Source organism: Camellia sinensis, chromosome 5 (assembly GCF_055761805.1).
Source record: "Camellia sinensis isolate YWXY chromosome 5, ASM5576180v1, whole genome shotgun sequence".
NCBI classification, from domain to species: domain Eukaryota; kingdom Viridiplantae; phylum Streptophyta; class Magnoliopsida; order Ericales; family Theaceae; genus Camellia; species Camellia sinensis.
In genome coordinates, this window is record NC_138965.1 from 175,283,887 (window position 1) to 175,310,667 (window position 26,781).

The 26,781-nt window shown below is 35.4% G+C and overlaps 1 protein-coding gene across 1 annotated transcript; it reads left to right on the plus strand.

Annotated features, from left to right (window-relative positions):
• Nucleotides 1-270: 270 nt before the first annotated feature.
• On the plus strand, nucleotides 271-4,985 carry LOC114262522 (phosphatidylglycerophosphate phosphatase PTPMT2). Its single transcript, XM_028202884.2, has 6 exons — nucleotides 271-909; nucleotides 1,924-2,046; nucleotides 3,241-3,334; nucleotides 3,428-3,510; nucleotides 3,705-3,794; nucleotides 4,507-4,985. The coding sequence occupies exons 1-6, from the start codon at nucleotides 697-699 to the stop codon at nucleotides 4,747-4,749; spliced, it is 846 nt and encodes a 281-aa protein (XP_028058685.1). The 5' UTR covers nucleotides 271-696; the 3' UTR covers nucleotides 4,750-4,985.
• The last annotated feature ends 21,796 nt before the right edge of the window (nucleotides 4,986-26,781 follow it).

The window sequence follows — 26,781 nt, forward strand, 5'->3', positions numbered from 1 at the left end:
ATTTAAGTCACATCATCTTATTTAAATCACATCACCTCTCTAACACATCACATCAAACCCAACCCAAATCCACCAATAAGTCAAAAAGTACACTTTTTTAAGACATCCCAAACCAACCTTAAATAAAATAACACATTTAATTCATAATTATTATATTTTTTTCTTACAAAAAAGTTAAAAAAAATTAAAAAATTAAAAAATCCTTCCCAAATCAAATTTTTTTAACCCCAATTAAAATAAAAAAAAAACCAAAAAACGAAAAAGTCAACCAATTCCCCCCAAACGGAGGCTGTAATTGATTCAAGATTATCTACTGTTCCACGCTATGAACGCATCAAATTTCCAGACTCACGCTCTCTCTCTCTCTCTCTCTCTCTCTCTCTCACTCACTCACTCAGACCCCACTGATGAGAATCGCAGTACCAAACTGGTCATTTATGTTCGAATAATCACCAAAAGATGCCGAATATACGTCTCTGTACACTCCAACAACCCACCTTTTCCCTCCGATCGATCTATTTTTCGCCCAATTTGGTACCCATTTCGATTCCACGCCTCAACTAGTTTTTTTTTTCTTCTTCTCAAATTCGACCCAATAATCGAATCGCTAGGGTTTAGAGGTTTTCCGATTGTTTTGATCAGAAGAATCGGGGTTAGGGTTTTGCTTTTGTTCGAATTCTGGTTGCAATCGGTGACATGAAGATCGAAGAGAAGGTGGACGAGGTTGAATCTGATGGAAGGAGTTGTTACAGTGAAGACTCTGATTGTGGAAGACAGATTGTTCGGGTCGATGCCAAGAGAGCGTTAGTTGGAGCAGGGGCTCGGATCCTGTTCTATCCCACCCTTCTCTATAATGTTTTCCGGAACAAGATTCAAGCTGAGTTCAGATGGTGGGACGAAATCGATCAGGTTTTGTTCTAATTTCTTGTTTGTTTGCATATAGATTGTGTGGTGCTTTGGAAATTCATGTTGTCCTGGTAGAGTGTGTGCATATACTTTATTTTGATCCGTTTGGTTGCTGAGAAAATGGACTACTAAAAAATGGAAACTTTTTGTGGTTTTAATGGGTTTTGTTTTTGTGATCTTTTGAATTTTGTTTCTCAAATTTCATTTGGTTGCCGAGAAAATTCAGGGGAGAAAAAAAAAAGAATAAATAGATGTTGCCCAATTTGGACATTTACGTTATGGTTGTTTGGTTGATGGAGAAAAATTCAAGAATAGAGTGGATTAATGGGTTATGTAGTACCTTGTAGAATATATCCGTGTGCGCGTGCATATATATATATATAATTTTGATCTGTTTGTTTGCTGAGAAAATGAAGGATCACTAAAAAAAAAGGAAACTTTTTGTTGTTTTAGTGATCTTTTGAATTTTATTCTTCAAATTTCATTGGGTTTATGAGAGAATGCAGGAAAATAGAATAAATTGATGGGATTGTTGGATTATATAGTACCTTTTAGAATATATGGGTGTGTGATGCATATATACTATTTTGATTTGTTTGGTTGATGATGAGAAAATGAAGGACCACAAAAAAAAAAAATTGGAAACTTTTTTCTGTTTTAATGGGTTGTGTTTTAGTAATCTTTTAAATTTTGTTCTTCAAATTCCATTTGGTTGTTGAGAAAATGCAGGAAAATAGAATAAACACATGTTGCCCAATTTGGACATGTCATGTTCTCCTTTGGACCTTTGCGGTGTTTTTCTTGTTTGTTGGAGAAAAATGCCAGAATAGAGTGGATAATTGAGTGTGCTATTCATAGAATTGGTATTTGAGGAAATAAAAACCTCCATATAATTGAGACCAATGCAACTACTTTGGATTTCTTCTTCTCAGTGTTCTTGTAATTAAATGGAATTTGAGCTTCAGGCAAACATGATCAGCTGATTTGTGTTTTGTTTATGTTCTGATTTGTATTTAGTATCTTCTGCTTGGTGCGGTTCCTTTCCCTAAGGATGTTCCACGGTTGAAACAGCTTGGTGTTGGCGGTGTCATAACTCTCAATGAACCTTACGAAACATTGGTTTCAACATCCTTATACCATGTGAGTAACATCTGCATATTTATACTTGGCTTTAATGGTTATTTGTTGTTGAACAGTAATATTCTAAGAAGCATGGACACGGACACGTGACACGACACGAGTACGACACGGACACGCTGACACGTTAATTTTCAAAAAATGTAGGACACGACACGTGAGGGACACGCATGAAATATGTAATTTTATATATTTATTATATGTTATATATATGAATATATCATTAAAAAGATAATAAAAAATACGATATGATACTAATTCCTATAAATTTATATAGTTTTTGTTTTATTATTGTATCTTAAGTTGTTTTGTTCAAACTTATAATTAATTTCACATATGTCTAATCGTTAGACACTTGTATTTAAGCGATGGACACGTATGTCCTTCAAGTATCTAAAGAGTGTCCAAGTCTTTAAAAAAATTTAAAAAATAGGACACGTTTTGAAGAGTGTCGGACACGTGTCCTGAGAGTGTCCAAAGAGTATCGGTGTCCGACACGGATACGACACGAATACGTCACCTTCTTAGAAGTGTCCGTGCTTCTTAGGTAATATTAGTCGGGATGTGTTTGTCTCCCTGGATGTTGATATTTGAATATTTGAATTCATTGCAATAGGACCGACGAATAATATGTTAAATGCAATTGATAATTGATTTTTCCCGTTTTGGTGTATCTGAAGTTGGATCTATCTCTTGGTGGTTGGATATGGTGTTCTATTTCACCCTTATTTTTCTACTACTAAAAATTGGCATGCATTTATCTGATTTAAATTCTCCATGGAGTGGCTCAAGACATCTACAATAAAATCTAAGATCCTCCTCCTCTTGGTGGGGTGGTAGCAGTTCCCCTCTTCATTAGGATTTGGTTGGAGAGGGCACTGGCATGACTGGCTGGTTTCTTTTGTGGTTGTGGTCTAGTCAGTTGTCTTAATTTTAAGGAAACAAACAACAATGAGAAAATCGAAGGTAGGTTTGTCCACATGAGCATATCAATTTCTGAGGTCCATTCATTGTAAGGACTATATCAGTACTTGGGGTTGGGGGCTATTGCAGTAAATTTGCGTAGCAGTGCTTTCTTTTTCTTTTCAAAGATAAATTATAACAGGAAATATTTTTATTGAAATGACGAATCCTATAGTATGAACAATACGGTTTTCTGTTTCTCATTAGTAGAATAACGTCATTGTTGTTTCTTAGGCCCACGGGATAGACCATCTGGTTCTTCCTACTAGAGATTACCTCTTTGCTCCTTCGTTTGTGGATATTAATAAGGCTGTGGATTTCATTCACAGTAAGTGAAGCTTCTTTAATCTCATCTGTGGTAGTTATGTGTTCATAGATTCTCTTTCCTGCTGATGTGTAACTCCCTTCATTTTGGATGCAGAGAATGCATCTTGTGGTTGGACTACTTACGTCCACTGTAAAGCTGGGCGTGGAAGAAGCACAACCATTGTGCTTTGCTATTTGGTAATGTGGTGTTGTCTGCATAAAATTTATTAATCTGTCGCTGAATATGTGCCTATAAGGTTTGAGTTAATGTTTTCCTTCCAAATTTATTAATCTGTGTAGAAAGTTATTAATCTGTGTATTAGTTATTCTTTAGTTCCTTTTTAATCATTCTACAGATTGTGGGATTGAATCAATATTTTCACATTGTGCAGGTGGAGTATAAGAACATGTCTCCTGCTGCTGCCCTGGAATATGTGCGTTCTAAAAGACCTCGAGTGCTCTTGGCTCCTTCGCAGTGGAAGGTAAGAAAACTAAGTGAATTATATGAAAGAAAATGTTATAACAGGTCTGCAATTTAGAATTCCTTTCCCATTGGTGAAATTGATCTAGTAAAGGTGATGGATTGGATTGAACCAGAAGTGCTTTGTTTGGATTGCATTCTTTTACCACTGCATTTTCAGTAACTTTATAAACAAAATAATCCAGAAAGAATTATGAAATGCATATACATATATATGTTTGGGTAAGATTTTCAGTAGAACTTTCCTAAAAGATTCCTTCATTTTGTTGAACAAGATGAGATCTCTGAACTTGAGGGATATTCCTCATACTATCTACATTGTTGAATATTATTCAGTATTTTCGGAATATGGATACGTGGTGCTCCTTAAGGTTTTGATTGGTAGAGACAGGTTGGGGTCCACGATTTATGTTAGGGATGGAAGAATAACATGGAGGCTAAGTAATTGGTGATTGGCTTGGAATATGGCCACGTGGTGTTTCGGGATTATTACCACATGGCCATACTCCAAGCTAATCACCAATTACGTAGTCCCTATGTTGTTCTCCTATCCCCAACATAAATCATGGCCTCTATCCGTTTCTACCCATTAAAATTCTATGGAGCACCACGTGATCATACTCTGGGAACATTGAATAATCACCCATCAGTGATGGATCATTTGACTTTCCATTTGCGTTCATTGCTCGACATCAATGGTTTTTGATGTGCAGGCAGTCCAAGAATACAAGCAGCACCGATTAGTGTCTACTCCTCACTCTCCCTCCGGGGATGCAGTTTTGATTACAAAAGCAGATTTGGAAGGGTACCATAGCTCTTGCGATGACAAAGTCAGCAAGGAGTTGGCAGTTGTGCCCAGAGTGGGAAGGCTATCGTGTCTCTTAGCTTCTTTGAAAGAAGTTTCAGGTGGCTTCGGGCCTGTTCCTAGGCGGCTTGCCGATGCACGTGCTTGCTAAGGGCACCCACACTAGTTAGGTGGGTTGCTTGTACAGAAGTGCATTATGGTAATAACATGCATGGGCGGGGCTATGCATAAAGTAGTGGGTTCAACCCACTCAACTTTGAATTTTTTTTTTTAAAGAAAAATGTAAGTATTATAAAATTTTTTTGAAAGGTTTTCTTAAATTGGCACCATTAAAGTTGTTCAAAAAAAATATACTTATCACCAAAAAAAAAAAAAAAAAATTAAAAATATAATTAATTTTATACTTATCATATTTTTATATCATTTTAGTTGGTATGTATAACTGTTAATGATTGAATATTTGGTTTCAGAATTTAGCATTTATTTTTTAGAAAATTGTAATTTTTTAGTTTCCCTATTTTTTTTTATTTTCATTGAATTAATATTTTAAGTAATTTTTTTAATTTTTAGATACAACTAATATAAATATACTTAAAAAGTATAATATTTGTGAAATATTAAAAATATAATATTATATATATATATATATATGAGAATTTAGTATATTTTTGTATTTTTGTGTATTTATTGATTTTTTAAAATATTTTTTTATAAATATTTTATTTTTTTAAATACATTTAAGTAAGATGTCTTTAAAAAAGTAAAAAAAAAAATTGTTTAAAATTATAAAAATATTCATTAAAAATAAAAAAAATAAGAAAAATAAAAAATTAAATTTTTAAACAATTGAATCTACAAAATTGAAATTAAACATAGTGAATATAAATATAAATGAGACTTGTATGGATATTATTATCAAAATAAAAAATAAAAAATATATGGATATTATTATAACAACAGTTGTGTATAAAATGTGATGTAAAAATATGATAGTGTAATCTTATTAACATAATATCCTAATATCCTTTTGCTTTTTGAATAATGGTATAAAAATAGAAAGGTTCATGCATAATTTCTATATAAAATGATGTAATTTAATGTGAACCTTTCATTTAAAAAAAGAAAATACATAAAAATAGAATTTTTAAAAAATATATAAAAAAATTAAAGAAAAATAGGCTTATTTTAAAGCGCGGAATTTTTTTTAGAAGAAAAAAAGTAGACAATATATTAAAAGAAAAATAGACTTAAAGTATAGAATTTTTCATGAATTTTGTTAACGTCTGCTTTTAGGGCATATGTTAAGAAAGTAATAAATAATTTTAACAATCTTCATTTATATGGGGGAAGGTAAAACAAAAGCAAAAATAAATTTGATATTATTGAAAAATTACTTTTTTCCCTTAGATGGACAAAAGTAACCCCATTTTTGTTAGACCAAGAACACAAATTCCAATGCCGTGCTTTTTTTTTTTTTTTTTTGGTAACGGTATTTACACAGTGAGAGCCCCTCAAAATGTTTGTGTTGCAAAATAAAACTCTCATTGCAAAATATTTGTATTTGGTTGAGTTTTAAAAATTAAAAATTAGTTTGATAAAAAAAAATAAATACAAAAGGATATTTTAAAAATTTTAAATTATTTGTTTCTCAAAAAGAGAAAATTATATAAAAATACTAAGTGTTTATTCATTTTTTTTTCAAACTAATTTTTTAATTTTCTTATAAAAAAATCTAAAAAATTCAATCAAATTAATAGTATATTTTAACAAATCTAAATCAAAATTTCAACAAAAACTCAAAAGAAGGTAACTACTAATACAACCATAAACAAAAGTTAATTGTCTACTTTCATCTGAACAGGTTTTGGATTGAAGATTTGTAATTATTCTAATTTAATACTTCATTTAGTGGCATATGTTAACAAAAGCCATTCTAATTGCTTACAAGAGACTTTTATTTTATTTTACTTTTTATATTTCTCAAGAACAGTCATTTTGTCTCTTTTCTCTATTTGATTGATTGAAAATCCCAATCTTATCGTCCTTAATTTTATTAAAGACATAGTATATTAGTGCATCTAATGTGTAATTTGGCTAGTTTGAATTAGTTTGTAATATTATTATATATAATATTTCAGTATATTTATAATAGATATGTAAAAATTTATTTTGATAAGCATTATAGAATTAAAAATATGATATAATGATATCGCTGATAACTAATTAAATAACTTCACTGAAAAAAAAATTATGGCTGCGCCACTATCTACACAAAATATCCAACAAAAAAGGATTGGAACATTGGAGGTTAATGGAAGATTCCAGAACTTCCTAAAAAGTTTGAGAGAATGTAAGAATATTGTACACAATTTTAGAACTTGTATAGAATATCCTAAACTGGATTCTAAATAGTTTTAGAAATGTTAGAAATGTTGTGAAAGGCTCCAAGAGAATTTCACATACCAAATTGATAATACATTGTAGATTATTCTTAAGTAGAACAAGGCTGCCTATATAAAGGGTAGGCCTTTTTTGGCGAAACTAAGAAGATTAACTTAATTTTTTTAAATAACATACTTGAAGAGTTTTACAAAAATAAATAATTCAGATCATTATCAAAACGGGCTCAAATAAAAACCAAACCCAAAACCGTATACCATTTTGGATGCATTTGGAATGGTATCCAACTTTGTTATCAATATTAAAGCTTTTGCCAATTTCCTACTTTTATTTTTATGCTTAACTTACAATTTTAAATAAACTGTATAGAATATTTATAATGGCTAATGGGAGGTTCAATTGTTCATGACAAAGCCGTTAAAGAGAATTTTATGTTTGTAGTATATTTTAATTGTCGTTTTCTTTTCCTTTCTTTTTTTTTTTTCTTTCTTTCTTTCTTCTTCTTCTTCTTCTTCTTCTTTTTTTTTTTTTTTTTTTTTTTTCTATAAGCAATAGTCATTTTCTTTGCCATTACACAGTATGAATTAAAAAGCAAATTACAAGATATTGGATTTAAAATTATTGGAGGATTATCCTTTATAATGGATTAGTTTTAATTTTGAAACATTTATGCTATAAAAAATATATAAAAAAAATTACTGAAGGAACATTTAGTGACCCATAAATAGAAAATCCAAACTTGGGGTGAATGAGTGTAGGTTTCCTTTCCTCTCATCTATCAAATGAATTGGAGGCTACTTAAGGAGCGTTTTCGATAATTTAAATTATTTATTTTATAAGAATAATATAATACTACAAAAAAAGGTATTATTGGCGACTAAAAAATCACATTTCGTCGCTGAAAGTATAGCATTTGGTGACTAAAAATGCATTAGTAGCCAAAAGTAAAGATTTTTAGCGATTAAAAAAATTTAGCCAAAAGTATAAGTTTTGGCGACTAAAAATCTGTTTTGTTGCCAATATATGACTTTTAGCGACTAAAAAAATTTTAGTAGCCAAAAGTAAGGCCTTTTGGTGACTAAAAAAATTTAGTAGCCAAAAGTGAGGCATTCAGCGACTAAAAATCTGTTTGGTCGCCAAAAGCGAGGCTTTTACCTACTAAAAAAATTTTTGTAGCCAAAAGTAAGGCCCTTTGGCGACTAAAAAAAATTAGTAGACAAAAGTGAAGTATTCGGCGACTAAAAACATGTTTAGTAGCCGAAAGTGAGGCTTTTTGGCAACTAAAAAGAAGTTTAGTCTCCAAAAGTAGTAATTTTAGCGCGGAAATCTTTTTTTTAACCACTAAAAAATAATTAGTAGCCAAAAGTATAAAATTGGCGACTAAAATTATGTTTAGTCGCCAAAAGTGGTGTCCTTTTTTTTTCTACTAAATAATTTATTTTTACATAAATTATGTTCAATAAAAAATAATTATGTTTATATATACACTTTTATATTAATACGGATCTAAGTACTATATAAATAATATATGTTGTATATATAATCATATGATGTTATGGAGGCATAGTAGAAAAAGTGTGTTGTATAAGGTTTATGGTGTGGGAGGTTGATGGTTCGAATCTCCACAAGAGCAGGGTGTAATTTTTTTTTTCCTAGAATGAGCTTTTGGTGACCATATCTGTTTGGTCTCCGATTCCTTGAGTATTGGCGACTAAAACATTAGTTGGTAAATGTATAATTTAAAAAAATATAATTGACTATTGGCGACTAAATATTTAGTCGCCAAATGTGTAATTTAAAATATATAATTGACTATTGGCGACCAAAGTTTTAGTCGCTAAAGACTTGTTTTTTTTTAGTCGCCAATACCTTTCCCGACCGTTTTCCAGCGACCAAGGCGGTGACTAAAAAATTTAGTCGGAGAAACTTAAAAGCCGACTTTTGGCAACTAAAAATTGACTTTTGGCAACTAAAATTTAGTCGCCAAATGTATTTTTTCTTGTAGTGTAAATTAAATTAATTAGTCATATAAAAGAAATTAATCATACATAGTTAGTCACATGATTGAAACATTTGCTTATAAGAAAATGAAACAATAAGTACGATTTTGATAATAAAATTTTCATTTTTTTTTTTTAAAACAAATCTATTTCAATCAAGTGACTACTCATAACCAATTAAAAGAATGACTAAAATAACTGAAGCATATATGAAAAGAGCCCAAAATCCCATTAACTAGACCATCCAGTCCATTAAATGGATTGAAGAAAGCCTCAACCGTAACCAATACTATAAATTTGGTATCCTGAAACCTTTACTTTTCTGAAAAATAGTAGAATTTGTATTCCTAAGATAGTCTTAATAGATTTTTGTTCTCATATTGTCTTTTCGGTAACTATTGTTTCTCTATAATTGTTTTCAATCACGATGGATTGTAACTACATATCTATAAATTATAACTGCAAAATTGAGGCACATCCATATAAGTGTGCGCACCTTCTTATACCTTAAAATGAAAGCACAATATGTGAAAACCCAAAATCCCACATTCGAGGAAACTAGACAAGACGAACTCACCATTTCAAACTTAATCACCACAACCTCTATATTGTCAAAACTGTCAAAATACCAAGAACCGATGAAGTACAGAGACAATGAAACTCAAGATGAACCACACAAGTACATGAAAATCCTCCTATATATGAAAGGAATTTAGAATCAGAGCCATTTTGTTTTGAAGAATCCAAAAAAGGTGGAATATAACAGGACATACATGCATGTTGTGATATTCCCTATTGCACTAACACACAATTCCTCCTGCAAACTCCTCTATGGACCGGACCTAAACAAAGAGAGAGGCCTCAACAAAAAGCATCCCAAAATCTAAAGTGATAGAAAATTGAATATCGCCTTTTTAGGTTGCATGTGGAAAGAGACATTTCCCTGCCCCTTCCTCACTAACGTTATTTTTAATCTTTATCATTTATTTGTTTGATCATATTGGATAAAGTAAAACTCGAAATTTCACTTTTTCAACTTTCAATGAGGTGGGTTTTGAGTTCGTGGAATTTTAGAAAAATGTTAAAATGTGCAATCGTAAGAAAAGTTATAATTTTTGTAATAAAAATTATGAATTTTTATAATGAAAATCATGATATGCATCCTTAATAACATATGAGTAGGGTGGAGGTAATATAATGTGCAACTTAGGAGGTGTTAATATCTTGTAAGGAAATTATATTTCAGTTAAACAGTAGAAAATAATTTTATTTTCATAGTGGTGTAAGTCTTTCATGTGTGTCATATTTGTACCCCCCAAAAAAAAAAAATCATCTGTATTGTAATTATTTTAAAATTATCCCACTTATTTGCAATTTTTCCTATCTTTTAATTCCTAAAAAATGTGAACTCTCTCTCAAATTTGTTTACAAATTAAGTGATATAAATTATGAGATATTGAAAGAAAGTGAACTCTCTTATATTGTCAGTTACATTTCTCACAAAAATTTATGAGATTCGGTGAGAAACCAAATTATTAGTGTTTTGTTTTTCTTAATAACGATTGCCGATTAAAATGCAAAAGAAATCTTTTAAAAAATACAAAAATAATCTCATTCATAAATAACCCCATCTTAAATTTTTGCTTTCTTACTCATTTGTTAATGAGAAAATACAATATAATCTTTCTTGTACTTATCCAAATAAGAGACCATAATCGCTCTTTTCTTCTTATCTAATATTCCAAACGGGCTACAAAACTAATGTGCTTGTCCTGGATCACTGAATAATTTTTCTTGTCCTAGCCTAATTTTTCCCTCATCTTAGAGCATTCTCATCAAACTCGATAAAATTATTTTTTAGCTAATAAATTTCAAAAAGTCCAGTTTATCAAACTCGCTTGCAGCTCGTCAAAATTTATGAATACTATAGTATCTCGCTACAACAAGCAAGGTATTGTTCATCGCTATATTAGTGTTACTGGATGTCCAATCGGAAGTCCGGCCGATCAACTGGTCAACGGCAAATTATTTATTTATTTATTTTTTTTAAGAATTATTTGGCTGGTAACTTATCAATTTAATAAAAAAGAAAGATTAACAAATACAATAAGAAAATAATATTTTAATAAGATTAAGTTAGAATATAGAGTTTGATACAGTAGGTACTAAAGAGGTGACTAGCTAAAATAATAAAATAGCTTTAATTTGACTAAAAATTTGAAGAGATTGGTATAGATACTCTTAGAAATGTGTGAACTAATGTGCTTGTCTTGGATTCTTTCTATGTAATGCACAACATATCAAATTTAAATTTATACACCTTTCATCAAAATATTTTTTATTTACTAAAAATAATTCTTTCCACATGCCCATTGTACAAGAGCTTTTTATAATTTTAATGTATAAAGTGGGGGTATAGAGAAATATTTGAGATGTATTAAGAAGCTCCAGTCATTGGATTCTCATCATCACCTTATAAAATGACCGAAATGTCCCTCATACTATTTATATACAGTAATGTCATTATTGAAATCATATTAAAAGCTGAGTAGCAATTGATGCTTTTCATTCAATTAATTATGTGTGTGTCTCTATCTGACTGTTTCTTGCTCCAATAGTTTCTAAAACTACCAATTAGAGAAGAAAAAAAAAGAAAAAAAAAAAGAAAAAAACGAAATGGGATAACTTGTAGGACAAATGAAAACAATAAAGAACCAGGGCAATGTGATATGAAAATGATTGAAACGGAAAAAAAATAGAGAACTGCTATTAGTAGTTACCTATTTTTTTTGGACTTCTTAATTCTTATTTTTTTATTATTATAATTATATCTTGAAATAAAATTACGTTAAAAGACAATCTTTAATGGAACACTCACCTGCCAAATAAAAACAACTCTACAATATTATACACCCGTCTCCCCTATCTAAACGCATTCTTCACCGACCTAAACCCAACATATTCCTTTTCATCACCATATATCCTTAAACCCAATGTTTCTCTTTATCACTATTCTAACCCCAATGTATTCATCTTCATCACCATCCTAACCCCAATGTATTCCTCTTCATCACCATCCTAAACCCTTAACGTATTCCTTTTCATCACAATCCTAAACCAAAAATTAGTAGCTGAATTGGAATGGATATCTATTATTTTGTTTGTTATATTGAATTGGAATGGAAAAGAGTAAATTGAGGGTTGAGTTACACAGTGTTGAACAAATGCTATTCGGTAACATAGTGTTAAAAAATTGTTTATGTTCGGTAACATAATGTTGAACAAATGTTGTGCGGCAACACATTGCTCAACAAATTATTGATGTTTGGCAACAGAATGCTAACAAAATTGTTTATATTCGGCAACACAGTGCTGAACCAACCCTTGGGCAGTCGATTGGCCGAATAACTGGGTGGTCGACTGGTGGTGTGATTTTGGCTCAGTTTTACAATAATGATACAATGGTTTTGATAAAATGGACACCATTGTTCACTAATTTCGAATAAATCAAAGAGAGGGACCGTCGTTGTCATCGTTCTTCAACAAGAAATGGATCGCCATCATCGTTCTTCAATATGAGAGGGAAGAAGAGGGACATCTTTAACCATAATGGAGAGGGCGTGCAAAATTAGTGGGTGCGCACTTGATTGTGATGATATTATAAATAGAGGTAAGTGAGGTTTTAAAAGAAATCTTATTGAAATTTAGGGTATAAGGTTGGGGTTCAAAGACATGAAGGTTTCAAAGAATTAAAGTAAATGTTAACAGTAGCCCTCAAAAAATAGGACAAATTACAAATACATTCATGAGGTTTATTAGAAATATAAATTGTCCTCTTGCTTTTGAAAAATTCCAATTACATCTTTTGAGGTTTCCAATTATATGATAATTTCATTTTGGTATTAAAGGATATTTGGGTACTTTTCTTTTATTAGATCAGTTGCAATTTTATTTTTTTGGGTTGACAAAACGTGAGGGGAGAATTTACATTTTTGACAAACCTCAAGATTGTATTTGTTATTTACTCAAAAAACAATAGAGACAAACTAGGCAGATATCGTGAGAAAGCCTAAGGTTAGCATCTGGCTTATGCAATTAAATTTTGTGGATATCCTTGTTTAATAGTGTGTTATTACATCCGCAACTACATCATAGTACATTTTAATGAAATCTAGATTAAAATTTATGGGTTCAGCTTGTCAGACTAGACAGTGTTGTTGGGCTCGTGGGGACCCATCACGGGTCCCATTTTGATAATCTGAACCATTTAATGTGTACAACTCGTCGAGTATTACATACCTGTAAAAAATCACGTCGATCGAATATCGATAGTTATGTGATCAAATCAGTTTTATATAATAAAAAAAATGGACGGTGAACAAATTAATGGTTGAGAAAAAAACTATTTTGATCACATAGCTATCGATATCCAATCAACGTGATTTTTTACAAGCACATATTACTTGACGAGTTGGCTTATCAAAACGGGACCCATGATGAACCCCCACGGGCCCAACAATACTGTCAAGTCTGATCTTGGACTGGATACAAACTGCTCCCAAAATATATATATACACACGACTAAGAGATTAAGGTAATTGGTAGTTAAAATTAGACCTAGTCAAACATTAGTCAATCATCTCTTTTACATATTATTTAATTTTAAAAATAGACTTCCAAATTGTTTTTTAATTTTAAATTTTTCAGCAGTTCTTAAAACCGTCCAACATTCCAATACTTGAGAAAAGCATATATGTGTCACGTGCAATTCTTTGAAAATCAGAAGTTCATCACATTTTTAGAAAAATGGAATCACCTGGATTTTAGGATCGATATCAAAATTGTTAAAATTTGAATTTTAGGTGAGATTATTAGGAGGGAGTCGATTATAAAATCAGATTAAGAATCGTAAGATTATACTTTCAATACAAAATAAATGAAAAATTATTGATAATGATAATGTATATTACATACTTTTTAAATCAATAAAAAATGGTAAATTTGATATTTTATGATAAGATTGTTGACATTTTCTGTTAATATGAAATGATAAAAATAAATAATTAAGAAAAATAATTTTTGAAAACCCATGTGAAATTAATTAGATGTGGCTTTGTAAGACGTGAAACGTTAAGTGCATAGAAATAGTGCACAAAATCAATCACATATAAGACATAAAAGATGAGTTTTACCTGCGTGGAACCGATATATGAGACTAGGGGTGAGCAGCGGATATACCGATCCGCCAAAACCGACCGAACCGAACCGATCCGCCACATTTTGGACGGATGCGTGATGATGAGCGGACGGTTGCGGATTGATTTTCTCCAATCCGCCAATTTGGCGGACGGATGGCGGATTTGAGATTTTTTGGCCGCAACCGAACCGCCAAACCGCCAAATCGCGAGCACCTGTAGTAATTTATAAGACTTTGTATTTTCAATTTGTTTAAATATTATGTTTGTGTTTTCAATTGAAAAAGAGTTTAAATATTTTGTTGAAAAAAAGTTTTCAACTTGAATATATTTTTGAATTGAAAAAAATAAACATATTATTCATCTATATTTTTTAGTTTTTAAATCTAACTCTAAAAATAATAAATAAAAAATATGATATATACTGGTTGATTTTTGTTTTCAAAAACATATGTAGATGTAACAATATAGAGACATTCAATCTCTACTACTGCTCTGTTTATGGTTTTGGTGGTTTGAATTGTTATTATATTTTAAGAATCACAGATTGTAATACTTTATAGGGATGAATCATGCTGTAATTGTGATATGTGGATGAAGCATACAGTGATCGTGATATTCTAAAATTTCAAACTTTCTTTCTTTGGATAAGGCATACAGTGATTGTAATACTTTTTTAAGTCATTGACTGTAATACTTTTTTTTTTCTTTTTTTTTTAAGGAAGTGCACAAGTTGAATTATGTTGAAAATTTATAAAATTTTAAACCGCCAAACCGATTCGCATCCATCCGCCAAACCGCCAATCCGCTCAATCCACATCCGCCAGATTGGCGGACGGATGCGGATTGATTATCTTCAATCCGCCAATCTGGCGGACGGATGGCGGATTGGAGGTTTCGTGGCCGCAACCGACCCGCGCCCACCCCTATATGAGACCCATCCTTTTGTGTCTTATCTGTAACTGATTTAGTACATAATTTTTGTTTTTGTAGCAAAGTTTTTGCGATAATTAATAGCTTCTTGACTAGTCAGTTGCCAGTGGTATTACAAAAAATTAAAGTTTTAGAGACTAAAATTTAGGAACAATATTATTTTTTATGAATCAAATATTTTTGTTACGAAAATTTTCGTCATTATATTTTTAGCAAAGAAAATTAGACATTAGTGATGAATTATTATCATTTTGAGACCAAATTTTTTGTCTCAAAAAATAAACTATTTTGAGATCAAATTATTTTGTCTCCAAAAGTCTATTTATTAGTGACATTTTCAAAATTTTGTCACTAAAACCTTATTTTTGACTTTTCGGGACGACCAATAGAAATTGGTCCTTAAATGTTTTTTGCAACAAAATTTTCACTTTTAGAGACTAAAAATTTTGGTCTCTAAAACTCTTATATGTTGTAGTGTGGATTTAATTTGGAATAATGCTATATATACTAATTGGTATACCATGTACTAACATATGATGTGACATAATTTTAGAAATTTTAGATATTTATAATTTGTATAGTGGGTGAAATCAGTAATAATATCATAACATATGTTAGTATACTAATTAATATACTAATTGATGTATGTAGTAACACCGTTTAATCTGTGATGCATGCATGGAAAGCCATTAAAGCTTTGGTGGCACTATCAAAAGAGAAATATTTGAAAAATTTAGAGAAGAGCTCTAAGAAACTCTGGAGATGGGGTCCACACAAATGATGTGATATTTTAACCTTAGATTTTTTTTTTTTTTTACTTGCCAGTTGTTCAGAGCTAGTTTAGAACTCTGAATTTAGAGTTCTGAATCACGGTTGCTATCAAAAAAAAAGTTGTGTATTGGTCAATTATTGGTTCCACGGCTGACGTTGGCAAGGCAAAACAAAGGTATTATTTTTCTAGTGCACAGGTATACAAGATTTGGAAAGCTCAAAAGGTTTTGTTTTGTATATTTTCAATTATATTTTTTATATATAAATATGATGTGTGGTTTGAGTTGAGAGTGAGAGGGCTCTCCATCGAGAGAGAGAAGAGCTCCAATGTGTTTTGAAAGTGAGAACTGCCACGGGAAGAAATAGAGGTGTATAGGTAAGAGAACTGTCAAGTATCTTTGTCTATTATTATAAAGAAAAACTTTAGAAGAGAGAGAGAGAGTTCGGAGGTTGGAGGTCGATGGTTCGAAGACATGGAAGGCAAGGATCATGGAACACGAAGGTGCGGGCAGTCATTCACACTATTTTTGTAGATGACATTCCAGATTCGATGGACTTGAGAAGACTGCACTCTTTATTTTCTAACTTTGGGGTAGTGAGAGATGTTTTCATCCCTTTCAAGAGAAGGAAAATCACACACACCAGATTCGGTTTTTTCAGGTACGACTGCCCAGTAGCGGCAAACATGGTAGTTCAAAAAACAGATGCACCGTGGTGTAATGATAAAGCTCTTAAGGTCAAGTTAGTAGAGTTTGGTAAGGAGGTAGATGGGAAATAGAGGCCAGTTTAACCGATCTATGGTAGAGAGAACAGAGATAAGTCATAGCTGCCTCTGTGATGCAAAATGGGAGTAAGTCGTATGCTCAGGTTGTCAAAGAAGGTGGATCCTCATCCAAACTAACTATTACCATTATGGAAACTGAAGTAGGTAATGGTTGGTTATATGAGAGTGTGATTATTAGGCTAAAATCTACTTGTTTTGTAGCCGAGTTTAAGAAGGAATTACAGAACAGGGGATTAGGGGATATCAAGTTTACCCTAGGTGGTGGAAGAGATGTCCTACTCTCTTTCAATTTAGTGACGTTGATGAAAACATTTGGACGGGTGGATTAAGGAGTTGAGTGACTCGGTTAAAGAATAGAAACAAAGCATCGTGTTTGACTTGGAAAGGCTTGTATGGCTTAGCTGCTATGGAGTTCCTCCAAATTTGTGGAGTTACAACATTGTGGAGTGACATTGATGAAAACATTTGGACGGGTGGATTAAGGAGTTGAGTGACTCGGTTAAAGAATGCTTGACCAGGAAAGGCTTGTATGGCTTAGCTGCTATGGAGTTCCTCCAAATTTGTGGAGTTACAACACCTTCAGTCGCATAGGGAGGCTTTGGGGTAAGGTTGTTGGACTAGACAATGATACACTGAGCCTTAAGAACCTTCAATGTGGTAAGGTAAGGATAGCTACATCTTGTATGGAGTCCATCAATTGCATTGTTGACCTGGACTGCAAAGGTATATTATATCTAGTGAAGATTTGCGAGTAGCAAATCGTGATTTCTAAGGTTGTTATGAAGCAGTGCAATTGTCATCTCCAGCAAGGGGATAGGCCCGATCTCAGTTCACATAAGGAAGAAGACGTCCTGAGTTCAAATAAAGAAGAAGACAACCTCACCACACGAATGGTTAGTTTCAAGGTTGTCCAGCATGGTAATGTGGTTGGGGGTCAGAAAGCTATTAACATGGCTGCAAGGGAGATAGAGATGGCGCATGTGGATGATAGTCGGCAGAGTGTGAATAGTCGGCAGAGTATTTCTATGTTGGAAGAAACAAACATCATTATGGCAGTGTCAAATGTTGGAGGCACATGAGATGTCAGTGTTGCAGACAAAATGGTGGGCTCTATGCATGGTATGAGTGAAGGAAAATGTATTGTGGAAGGTGAATTATTCACGCCAGGCTTCATTAGAAGTGTGAGTGGAGCTACAGATTATGGGCCAAGATTAAACCTAGAAGTTGTGCTGAGTAAGGCCCACGGTAGGGGTGTAGACACCCCATTTTTGATCGCCCTTAAGACTTGGACGCCACTGATGGTTTACTTGGTAGTGAAAGTTGTGCAGTGCAAGGGTTTGATTTCTTCAGCAAAGAGAGAGTCAAATCCAAACTTCACACCCCTTTTGGACCAAAACTATTTTGAATGGTTTTTAGACCTTAAAACTCTCTCTTTCAAAACATTTTTGAAAATAGGTTCCTATCATATTCCGACGCTCGCATTTCGTTAAATGTTGCGTTTTTCGGTAAATCGAGCAAGGACAAAGTGAAAATGAATGAAAGAAAGGTGAAATCTCTGAAAAATCTTTCAAAATACCTTTCTTAGGGGTTTGGAGTTGAAGAAAATAGGAGAAGAGGGAAGAAACCTAGTTGGAGAAGAAGATAGGCATGAATCGCTAAGAGAGAGTCGAGTAGCCCCCCGCTAAATCAGGCCTATCCTTTTGAATACTTGAATTTCAGCTATGAGGCCACCACTGTTGGAAATACTATTTCCGGGGCTTCATTTTTCACTGAAGAATCTCCTAAATCCGTGTCCATATGGGGGAGATATGATTGGTTGAAGTTGGGCATCATTCCGATTGGACCGAAACTGAGCAACCTTCACTAAAAAAGGGATATCTATTAGCACACATGGAATTTTGATGTGAGGCTTCCAAATTTGGAAATAAGATTTCTGGGGCTACAGTTTAGGCTCAAGAATGACCTAAAAAGGAGTCCAGATAAAGGAATTAGGCTTGCTTCAAGTCAGGGACCAGGACTGATTTTTTCCATCGACCTCTATGGAAGTGCATCAGCCATAATTTGACCTCATCGGCCATAGGTTGGTCAAAAGTGAACCTTATCGGCCAAAAATGATGGCCGGTCGGCACCAAAGATAGCCAGTCAGCCAGAAGTGTCCAGAAAGTCTAGAATTAGCAGATATTTCTCCTCCAGTTGTTTCCAGCTTGTGCCACCTGTCCCAAATCAGATATTTTCGACCAAAAGCTTTTATTTTGCTATATATGGTGCCAAATATCTCATATTGAAGAGGTTGAACTTCTTGGACAAGCTTGAGAGCTTCTCTCACTAAAATCCCTCTCTCTCTACAAAACTTCTAGAACAAGATCTATGCCTCTCTCTCTAGAGCATCTCTCTCTTGTTCCTTTTGTGCATAGAAGTGCATAGAAGTAGAGAAATACTTCTAGTTTGCATACACTTCCTTCATCAAAGTTGATCACCATTGGCTTAAGGTCCCTTGGAACCCATTTTTGGGCTGATTGAAGGTTGTTTGGCTCAGAAAAGTGGTTGTTTTGCAGCTGTGCTTCAAGGGTAAGCATCTCTCTCTTTTAAGCTCATTTTTGTACACTATCTTGGCCATTCTTGCATGTTTGTTTTGCCACCCTTTTAAACTATTTTTGCCTTGGTTTTGAACTGAAGAAAACTCTGTTTTTCAGTCCTCAAAGTGTTGGTTTGTGCCTTGTTTGGCTAGGAGGTGTTTCCTCCCTTTTACTCATTGACTTGTATAGCTTTTGAGCCATCTTCTAACGCCTTTCAAAATAACTTTTCGTGGCCTTCGAACCACTGAAATAAAGAGAATTTTCAGTGGTAAAAAGCTTGTTTTGAGGTCCCAAATGGGAGGGGATAGCCTCCCCTCTTTGTCTCTCCATGCCATGCCTTGTTAGCTCTATAAAGTAGCATCTTTTTGTGGCTTATGTTAGCCCTTTTCAAGCATGTTTTTGTGACTTTTTGGGCTTGCTCTAACTCTTTTTTAAGCTGGTTTGGTGGTTGCTTGCATGCTCCATACACTTGTAGTGTAAATTTGCACATTAGCCTAACATGCATCATGCTTTTGACTATCATTCTAGCATGATTTTGGCTTGACCCTGAGAAGCTTTTGGTCATGTTTTAGCATGCTTAAGCTCTGAGTTTTTTTGTTTTGGTCATGCATGCCATAATTTGTATAGCTATGGTTCATCCTAGCTTGTTAGCTTTGTGCATCAAGTCCACTAGCATGCATTGTTTGACCTATTTGAATGATTTGGCATAATTTGTTATGTAATTTCAGAGCATGTTTCATTGCCATGCCTTCATATTTGTCACTCTTTCAATGCTTTAAAGAGTTGGTGTTTAATACCTTAAGAATGGGTTATTGTGCATGCCATCATATCTAGGACTTTGGGGCCACCATTTCAGTGTGTATTGGGTTTTATTTTGCCATCATATAACTCTGTTTTTAGTTGGTTAGGGCATCCCTCATTTGCTTCTTACACTTGTAGTGTAAGTCCTCTTTACTAGTCTTGCATGCCTAATGAGTGAGCTTGTTATTCTAGCATGTGTTGACTTGGTATTAGCCCATTTTTGGTATTAGTTTGACATGCCATAACTCTGATTTTTGTTGGTTAAGTCATCTCATGCTTGGCTTTGGTAGGTGTAGTGTAAACCTCCTTATTGGCCTTGCATACTCCGTGTTTTGACCCTTCATGCTAGCTTGTTTTGGCTTTGCTCCATGTATGTTTTGTCATTGTTTTGGCATGCTCTAGGACTGTTTTGGGTTATATTGGCTATATGCTTCATGCATTGCATAGCTGTGGTGTAAGTCCCTTTTGCTAGCTTCAAGCTTTAAGCCTCTTGCATGCCATACTTGTATCGTTTGGTTGGTTTGGCACCTTTCCGTGCATGATTTCAGAGCTTACAATATGTGTTACATGTCCATATTTGTCCACTTTTAAGTGCTCTTGAAAGTTGCCCTCTTATGCCTAGGTGATAGGCCATCACATGTGCATGTTTGTATGTGTTTTTGTCCATCATTTCTTAGCACTTTGGCCACTGATTTGGGCACGTTTAAGAGTTGTCCACTTTAGTTTAAGTCCATCTTTGCCTGTTTTTGCATGCTTGTCTTGCATGTTGTTGCATGCTTGCTTCATTTTGCATGTTGTTGCATGCCATGTATCTTTACATGTTTAGGTAGTATGCCTATTACACATTAGTTGCATTGCATGATCTTGTTGCATACTTGCTGCATGCTTGAGTTGTTCGCATCATGCTTGCATGTTTGTATTGCATTGTGTGTGCATCCCTTGTCTCTCGATCAAACATGATAGAGGTTGGGGCCCCTTATGTGTTTTGTGCATTTCATTTGATATTAAAATGCACACTTGGCTCCTTTGGCCATCATGCATCGAAATGCGTGATTGATGGCCCTTGGATCGAGAACTACACACTTTTGAGTCATAAACATGATAAGGGGCGTAGTTGTGCAGACATTGTCTTATAAATGTATTGACATGCTCTGTTTGTCCTCTGCTGCAGTAACAGGAGCTTTTCACAGGAAGAGATGATCGATCGACCATATTAAGTGCCGATCGGCAACAAACATTTGGCCGAGAGCCTTATATTTGGTCGATGACCAATTTCCCATGGCCGATGGCCCTATTTCTTGGTCGATGACCTCCCACAGTATACACCAGATGGTTCAGAAGTGTCACAGAAGTTGGCACAATTTTCAGAGGTACAGAGCAGTGCAAACAGAGGCAACATGAAGCATGGCGATGGATTTCTGAGCGAAGCCGTCCGAGCATGCATTCATCTCTCGTCTCGAGGCCATTTAGTGTTTTAATAACTTAGATTAGTTATTTATTTCGATTTGGTTGTGTAAATAATTAATTAGCTTGTTAGTTAGTTAATTAGATGATTTGTATTATTCTTTCAGTCCCTCTGTTGAGAGGGCGCAATTATGTAATAAGCGTGCGTTTGTGTGATGCATGTCTTCCAACCCCCACTTCTTTCTCCCTTTTACTTACCTGCTTTCAGTGGTTAGTTCTAGGGCATATTTCAATTAGCATCCTTATGCTATGCATGTTTGCATCATTCATCTGTATTGCATGCACCGGGCTCGGCGCATCATACTAACTGCATTGTATTTCAATTCCTACTTGAATACATGTATCGAATTGTCGCATCTCATATGCCATTTTAGATTAGCCAAGCCTATTCTAGTTGCACTTTGCATGCGATGCATTAGTCATTTTAACATGAACTAGGATCATGCATGATTTCTAACTAGTTTCTTGTTTTGGCTCGGAGTACACTGTAAGTGTTTATGCTTTAGCATCTTGCACGTGTGTGAGTGTTAACATGACAGCATGCTTGCCATGAGGCTAACTGCTTATATGATATAACTGTCTGAATGCCTGTGGGTGAAGGTTGGATTACTTGAATTGGGACAATTCATTGAAATCCACATTTTAACCTACTTGCGAGTAGCAAACTTCAAACCATTTTCAAACAAATAAAAATAAAAATGCAATGCTTTGTTCCAAATTAGGCGATCTAGTCTATACTTGTGTGTTGTGCGCATCACATAGTAAATTCTAGCTAATAACCCGAATAAGAACGCATATGTTTTCAAAAACAAGATATCATGCTTAGTACAAGCTGATCTTTGATCGGGCGAGCGGGGGTGCTCATAGATGATCTTCCCCAATCGTACCCAAGTTCCTGGGCCGAGGCAACTTTGGTGATGACGGACACGTGGCCTTAGGCGCGAGTCAGGGTTTCCTAAATCCTCCCAAAATAAAATATTTAGGTAGTGACTCTGTATCTGGCAAAGTAGTCCCTGTTTGGCATTTCTTTACAAAAATCAGTTTTCCAAAACGATTTGCCGGATTTGAACTCTTTGGTGATTTATTAATCTCACATCGCACATTGTGAGATCAGATTAAGAACCGTGACATTGAGTCTGAACTGTAGCATTGAAGCCCAAGGGCGCGCCTACAGTTTCTGGCGACTCTGCCGGGGGACTTAGAGATGTGTCTCTTTGCATTGCATTTGCATTGGTTCGCCTAGGACACCGTGTTTGCCGTATGCTATTCCTGAACGGTTTGTCGGAGGCTTACTTTGAGAAGCGTGCCATAAGGCTAACCGATTGCGGGCTCTGCCACGACGGGAACACAAACCTCGGTTTTTACCGGGGCAACCCTTCTTGACCTTTCGACCTAGTGCATATCAAAATCCATTATGACTATTCCAAACTAGGACAGGTTGCTTACCCGATTATAGGTTGTTTGAAACTGCTGTGTGCGTAGTGAAACCCTAGCTCCTGATAAAATAGGACAGGGAAACCCTACCCTAACATAGGGGTGTTTTTGCTCTCATTTGCTTGCTATGTGCTTTTAGAGTTGGCCTCTACAGGAATGCATGTAACAGTGTGCAAGTTTGGGTATCAGGCCTACGGGCATCAGTATTTTGGGGGAATCAATTTTACCTGAGGGTTTCAGTTTATAGGCAGAATTTTGGGTAGAATTTAGTAAAAAGCACAGTCATTTAGTTATGCTTATATCTGTTCTGGTGAAATTGGGCTGAGATGCTGCTTTTTTTCTCTTTTGCTAGGGTGGTCTTGGAACCGTAGCTTCAGAAGGCTCTAATATCCCCCTAGTACACCGAACTTGTGTTGATAGATTTTGTCCGGTCAGAGATTCAATTCAAGGGCAACCGGTGTTTCCTTCGCCAGTGGTAAGGCAAAGAAAGGCCAGTCAGGTACAGATCAGCGGTCATTATCCATCTCACCTGTGCGCAGTTAGGTTGAGATATCTGCTTTTACCTCAGGGAGATATACCGGTTGTTCAGTTAGATCAGCATAATATGGCATCTATGGAGGATATGATACGTCAGCTCCAGGAAAGTATGCAAGTCATGCAACAAGATGCTGCCCGTCAAGCAGAGTTTGCCGCACGCCAAGCCGAGGTTATGGCCCAACAGGCAGAAATGATTGGTAGACTTCAGTAACAGCAACAACCACAGCAATCCGGAGCATCTGCTTCGCATCCACCTCCTCCCCCACCTAGAGTTCCAATACTCGGGGAGACTGCAAATGTCCAGGAAAATACAGACATTGCAATGGGGCCAGCTCTGCCCCAAATCCTACCCCAACTATCCAAAGCGCCCACCAATCTAATGGATTCACCGTTTGAGTTCGAGGTGGATCCAACAGCGCTAAAAGTGAGCAAGCTTGAAAAGATGTTCAAGAAGTCTTAGGGCGTAAAATCCATTCCGGATGTAGAGGATGGATACACCGATTCAGCCGTGACTCTGCCAGACCGGTTCAAGATGCCACATATCGACCGCTTCAATGGCTCTGGAGACCCAATGGTGCACCTCCACCTATTTTCTGATGTCCTGAGGCCAATGGGATTGACCACAGCCCAGAAGCTGTCACTATTTGGCCGAACCATGTCTGGGATAGCCGTAATCTGGTATGCGAAATTGGAGAACTCTGTGAAACAGAACTGGAAAGAGATGACCGAGGCCTTCATTGCTCAGTACTCCTATAACACACAGATTGAGGTCACAACTCGTGATCTTGAAGTCAACCGCCAAGATCCAAAGGAGGGTTTTTCAGAGTTTGTGACGAGATGGAGAGCCAAGGCCTCGATGGTGACTACAAGGCCTTCAGACAAAGACCAGATAAGGATGGTTATACGCAGCCTCCAACCCAAATTGATGCAAAACATGATAGTCTTACCCCTCCCTACCTTTGCCGACTTGCATGAGCTTGTGGTACAGATCGAGGACGCTATGAAGCAGGGCCTTATTAACCAGGAGAAAGAGCAGCCTAGGAGGGTGTTTTCCCGCAGTTCGAATGCGACCACCAGTGGTGATGCAGCTGCAAGATCTTCTGAAGTGGGTATGGTCGCCACCACCACATTAAAAACAGCTACCCCATTCACCGGTGCGTCCGGAAGTAGCTCACAAAAAATGAAATATCCACCTCGAGTCAAGAGGGTTTTTACCCCACTTTATATGCCTTTGTCAAAGGCTCTAGGGGTCTTACTCAGGAAAGGACATCTGAAACCGTTAGAACAACGGCCTTTACCCGATCCTATCCCTCTAAAACATGACCAGACTAAGTACTATGCCTACCATCAACAAACGGGTCATGACACTGACAGTTGCTTTTGTCTTCGCCACGATGTACAAGATCTGTTTGACAACAAGGTCATCGCTGCACCAGCTCAGCAAAGTCTAGCGTCACTGGATCAGTGAACTTGGAAGATAATGTGATTCTGTGATCGGGGGATGAACCACCTGTGGATGGCACCCAGTTTACTCCAGATGTGGCGGATGTCCCGCACTGTTTTGAGCATTGTGCAAATGCTAGTTTTTGTATTTTCTGACTTGGGTATTGAGTCAGTTTTGTTATGTTGATTAGAGTCTGTCTTGTTGTTTTGAGTCAGTCTTTTTGTATTGAGTCAGTCGGGTCTGTCTTGTTGTATCAAGTCAGTCCTATTTTGTTAGAGTTAGGTGATTTCGGGGGTGTTACCTCAGACATCACTTGCTTGTTTTTGTGTTTGTCTTTTCGTTTTCTTTTGAGTCTGTTTCTGCCACGGAGCCAGTTGCACTAGAAGTTATGAATGAGACAACAGTAACTTTCACACTCTTGTGTTTGTTTCTACCTCGCACCTGTTGTGCCAGCAAGTTTGAATGAAACGGCAGTACATTTCACCTGCTCTTTTGTGCCTTGAAATCATTGCATTGACCTAAGTTTTTCAAAACTTTTTGAACATTGTGATTGAAAACAAAGAGGAAGGAATTCTTCGAGATTTGCAAAAATTTGATCAATTGAGAGAAAGAGAGGCGTGCTAAGCCCTTAATGAATGAGATCATGCTTGTTAGTGTGAGTACTAAGAAGGATCTTGGCTTGATCCAGATTGGTTCCTCACTGTCTTCAGCGCGAGCGATTTGTCACTTTCTTAAAAGATTTCAAAAAATATTTTGCGTGGTTTTGCGAAGACCTGTGTGGAATCGCTCTTAAGATTGTGCATCCTAGGATCACTTTCAGCCTCGAGACCCGACCCCTTGCTTTCAAACCTTGAACTTGGATTCAGAATGTTCAACGGTCAACCACAATGTGAGGCCTGTATGGCCAGATTTGAAGCAGCCCATGAATTAGGGGCAAGAAGGTCAGATATGATCAAAGGAAGCTTGCAAAGCTAGATCAGAAGCACCCCTCGAATTAGGGACAAAAATGTTAGGCCTGCTCGAATAGTCAAAATTGGGATGTTTCTCAAGCTAATGAAGATCGACAAGAATGCCAAATCCCAGAAAGGAGGAAAGAAGAAAGTATTGCTGAAGGACAACTGAGTTCTCATCCACAACACTAGGGGCAAATTCAGCCCCCATTGGATGGACTTCTACATCATCAGCAAACAGCAGTCATTCTCCTAGATTCAGATGGCTTCGAGATCCCAAAACCATTTGACATGGAGAAAGCTACACTTTTACCCTTGAGAGGCTCGATGGGCCGAAAACCCGAAAGGGTGACCCAGGCAAAAGTTAGAGCAAGAAAAAAAGAAAAGAACAAAAAAAAAAGAAGAAAAAAAAATGCAAAGAATGAGAAAAGAAAAGAACACAAAAAAAAAGAAATGAGGAAAAAGAAATGAAAAATTTCAAAAATAAATGAAAAGAAAAGAAAAACAAAGCTCACAAGGTTGAAAACCCGCTTAACAAAAGTTAGAGCGTAAAAGGAGAGGTTAATACACGAGTGTACCTTAACCCCGGAACTACGTATAGCTTGATTCCTATCTTTGGGATATGTAGGCAACTTCATTCTGAAGTCCAGCCATAAACACTTCTAAAATCGATCGTGTCCATGTAATGGTTCTGATCATCTTTCTCATTTCTGTATCCAAGAGTTCGGTTGTGACCTTCATTATGAGAACTGGTTATAGTGTGTTGCGGTACTATTCAAACAAGGGGCAACTTTCCGTTGCCGTTCAGTGTGCTGCGGTGCTATTCAAACAAGGGGCAACTTTCAGTTGCCATACAGTGCCGTTGAGACAAGGGGCAATTTTTCATTGTTTTGG